General features: G+C 50.0%; 1 protein-coding gene across 1 annotated transcript in view; it reads left to right on the top strand.

The window, feature by feature from the left end:
• The first annotated feature begins 116 nt into the window (after nt 1–116).
• Nucleotides 117–4,314, top strand: part of VCPIP1 (valosin containing protein (p97)/p47 complex interacting protein 1) — a 15,319-nt gene continuing 11,121 nt past the window's right edge. Inside the window, exon 1 of the mRNA XM_014939632.1 lies at nt 117–2,975. Coding sequence (XP_014795118.1) covers nt 281–2,975 — 2,695 coding nt within the window. The 5' untranslated portion in view covers nt 117–280. The remainder of the gene's footprint in view (nt 2,976–4,314) is intronic.

The following is a 4,314-nucleotide window of genomic DNA, read 5'->3' as shown; positions in this document are numbered from 1 at the left end:
CGGCTGAGGCAGCGGAGAGGCTGTAAGCGGCGGCGGCGCCGGCGCCGGCTTCCGTGTTGGGCCGGGGCGGGGGAAGGAGGGGGGGAGCCGGCGGAGGTGGGGGCGAGGAGCGGCCCCGGCGGTAGCGGGAGGGCGCCGGGTGGATGGGCGGTTGGCGGCCGGTGGTGGTGGCGGCGGCGGCATCTGTCAGGCGGCGGCGGCGTTCGGCCGGGGCGCAGGGGATGAGCCTGTGAGGGCGGCGGAGCGCGGGGTGGGGGTGAAGCCCGGGCGGAGCGGAGCGATGTCTCAGCCTCAGCAGCAGCCGCCGCCGCCACCGTCGCCTCAGCAGCAGCCGCAGCCGCCGCCGCCGGCCGCCGCCAAGAAACGGGACCGGCGCATCTTCTCCGGTACCTGCCCCGACCCCAAATGCCAGGCTCGGCTCTTCTTCCCGGCCCACGGGCCGCAGGGCAGCGGCAGCATCGAGTGTACCGACTGCGGGCGGCGCCACGAGCAGCGGCAGCTGCTGGCGGTGGAGGAGGTGACCGACCCCGACCTGGTGCTGCACAACCTGCTGCGGAACGCCCTGCTGGGCGTCAGCGGGGCCGGGCCCCCCCGCAGGAACACCGAGCTCGTCAAAGTCATGGGCCTCTCCAACTATCACTGCAAGCTCCTGGCCCCCATCCTGGCCCGCTACGGCATGGACAAGCAGACCGGCAAAGCCAAGCTCCTCACCGAGATGAACCAAGGAGACATCTTTGACTGCTCCCTCTTGGGTGACCGCGCCTTCCTCATCGAGCCGGAGCACGTCGAGACCATCGGTTACGGAAAGGACCGCTCTGGCAGCCTCATCTACCTGCACGACACTTTGGAAGACATCAAGAAGGCCAACAACAGTCAGGAGTGCCTCATTCCCGTCCACGTGGATGGAGATGGCCACTGCCTCGTCCACGCGGTCTCGCGGGCGCTCGTTGGCAGGGAACTGTTCTGGCATGCTCTGCGAGAGAACCTAAAGAAGCATTTTGAGGAGAATCTGAGTCACTACAAGGCGCTTTTCCATGACTTTATCGATGCAGCAGAATGGGAGGACATTATCAATGAATGTGACCCTTTGTTTGTTCCTCCAGAAGGTGTGCCAATGGGCCTTAGGAATATTCACATCTTCGGTCTGGCCAACGTGCTTCACCGGCCTATCATCCTGTTAGACTCATTAAGTGGAATGCGAAGCTCTGGAGATTATTCAGCCACTTTCCTCCCCGGTCTGGTACCCTTAGAAAAATGCATGGGAAAAGATGGCATGTTGAACAAGCCAATCTGCATTGCGTGGAGTAGCTCAGGACGTAACCATTATATTCCTCTAGTTGGAATAAAAGGTGCTGCTTTACCTAAACTGCCTAGGAAGCTACTTCCTAAAGCCTGGGGAGTTCCTCAAGACCTCATCAAAAAGTACATCAAGTTAGAGGAGGACGGTGGTTGTGTTATTGGAGGAGACAGAAGTTTGCAAGATAAGTACTTGATGAGGCTCGTTGCTGCCATGGAGGAGGTTTTCATGAGTAAACACGGTATCCATCCCAGTCTTGTAGCCGATGTACATCAGTATTTCTACAGAAGGACTGGTGTCATAGGAGTCCAGCCTGAAGAAGTCACTGCAGCTGCCAAAAAAGCAGTGATGGACAACCGCCTTCACAGGTGCCTCATCTGCGGGGCCCTTTCCGAGCATCACGTTCCTCCAGAGTGGCTGGCTCCTGGGGGGAAACTCTATAACCTGGCCAAAAGTACCCACGGCCAGCTGAGGCCTGACAAGAATTACAGTTTCCCCCTCAACAGTTTGGTGTGTTCTTACAACCCGGCGAAGGACGTGCTGGTACCAGACTATAACCTGAGTAGTTTGACTGCTTGTAACTGGTGTCACAGTAACTTAGTGCGGCGCGTCAGAGAAGATGGGTCTGTTTCCTATTTGGATGGAGACAGAACTAATACCAGGTCTACAGGTGGCAAATGTGGCTGTGGATTCAAGCACTACTGGGAAGGTAAAGAGTATGATAACCTCCCTGAAGCTTTTCCTATCACTCTAGAGTGGGGTGGAAGAGTGGTGAGAGAGACAGTCTACTGGTTCCAGTACGAGAGTGACACATCTCTGAACAGCAACGTGTACGATGTGGCCATGAAACTGGTTACCAAGCACTTCCCTGGTGAGTTTGGGAGTGAGATTCTCGTTCAGAAAGTTGTCAACACAATATTGCACCAAACTGCCAAAAAGAACCCTGATGATTATACCCCTGTAAATATCGACGGTGCTCACGCCCAAAGAGCTGAGGATGTCCAGCAAGGACAAGAGTTGGAGTCGCAACTCCCAACCAAAATTATTTTGACTGGACAGAAGACGAAAACTTTGCACAAGGAGGAGCTGAATATGAGCAAAGCTGAAAGAACTATTCAGCAGAACATCGCAGACCAGGCTTCCGTAATGCAAAAGAGGAAAAGTGAAAAATTGAAACAAGAGCATAAAGGGCAACCTAGGACTGCTTCTCCTGGGGCCGTTCGTGAGGGGCCATCGTCTGCACCTGCTACGCCAACGAAAACTCCATATTCTCCAACATCTACAAAAGAAAAGAAAATTCGGATAACCACGAATGACGGGAGGCAGTCGATGCTTACCCTGAAGTGCACCACCACCTTCTTGGAACTGCAGGAGAGCATAGCGAGAGAATTCAATATTCCTCCCTACTTGCAATGTATTCGCTATGGTTTTCCTCCTAAAGAGCTTCTGCCTCCCAAAGAAGGGATGGAAAACGAGCCCGTTCCTTTGCAGCACGGTGACAGGATTGCCATAGAAATCCTGAAAGGTAAGGAGGAAGGCAGGCAGTCTGCCTCAGCACACTCTGCCCGGGCCGGGAAGCATGAAGATGTTGCTGTGACGAGTAAAATCTCATCGAAGGAGCTGCAGGAACAAGTCGATAAGGAGATGTATTCTCTGTGTCTTCTAGCAACGTTAATGGGTAAGGCTGACTTCAGGTTACGCTTTTAAATTGCATTTTTAAGTAGAAGATAACATTTTACAAACTGTAGTTACATACATATTTTTTTTTCTGTAACCACAGAGGTTAGTTCCTTTAATCCTCTATTAGAAGAACATCTAACATGCTGTCAGTACGTTGAGCATTGTGACTTTTAGAAATGTATACACGAGATAGTTTTTCTTCCTTTGCTATAAGATACTCTTTTAAAAATTGCGGTTTAGAAGTTGTTGCATTTCCTTTTCTGTCTGCCTGTCTCTGTTTTTCCTGTCTCTCCTTAGGCACACGTTTGATGTGTATGTGTGTGAGCTACATGCTCTCTGTTTTTTCCTACACCTCCCTCAGGTTTTGGGGAAATAAATGCAGAGCAGAGGTGAGAAGGGGACACTGAGTGGCTGCTCATTGGAAGTTTGAGGACCAAGTTGTCACCTTTGTAGTAGGATGGAGTCCTGCCTGGCATTTCTCCCTACAGGGGGATTGTATTGGTTTAAGCAAATCAACACAATGTTGTATCCCTTACTTAATCCGCTAATTTTAAGCGAAGATCTGATCATTCTGAAGAGCTGTGAAAAGTATTAATTCAGAGTGTAAGCAGAGGAGGAACTAGAAGAAGCTAAAGACAGACTTGAACCCCAAAGGTGGACGTAGGGTTGCAAAGCTATTCTTATAAATCATCAGTCATATAAATCTGACTAAGTCTTAATAATCCAAGGTGAAAGGACTTTTATCAAGTGCCAATGGGTTTTATTTTCATATTTGGACTCGGGAGACTTGGACCTTTGTCTGTGTGCTTTCCTCATCGGGTTTCACAGTTCTTGCTGCTTGCTGGCAGGAAGTAGAATAGTAATTATCCTACATTTAGCTCTATGAACCAGTTGAATAGTAATGTTTATAGGCCTTGTGTGTTGTTTTGTTTTTGTTTTTTTTTCTGGGATCCTTCTCTTTTGCTGGAGGGATTTGGTGTGGCTAAAGCATGTGATGGTTTAGAAACGAAACCATTACATAATCCCAGAGTGGTGTGTCAGAAGTTCATCAAGCAGAACTTTGATTCTTTTCCAAGTCTAATTGTTTACTCCCGTGTCTCTCGCAAGATAGGGTGCTGAATCACTACCCACCCCACCGCAGTTCCAAAGTGCAGGAGAAGGTTAGGTTTAAAAGCTGTCTTAATTTTGAAATGAAGCTTAAAAGAGTTCTTTCCTGTTTTCAGGTGGTACTCCTGAAAATTTAGTTATTGGCTTACTTTTAAAGTGCCTCGGAGTTTTTTTGTATCTCAGTGATTTCAGCATTAAGGTGTCTCTTTTTTTTTTTTTTTTTTTTTTTT

The sequence above is a fragment of the Calidris pugnax genome, unplaced genomic scaffold (genome assembly GCF_001431845.1).
Source record: "Calidris pugnax isolate Ruff unplaced genomic scaffold, ASM143184v1 scaffold5, whole genome shotgun sequence".
In the NCBI taxonomy this organism is placed as follows: Eukaryota; Metazoa; Chordata; class Aves; order Charadriiformes; family Scolopacidae; genus Calidris; species Calidris pugnax.
The sequence above is the reverse complement of the archived record's forward strand: the minus strand, read 5'-3'. Positions and strand labels throughout refer to the sequence as shown.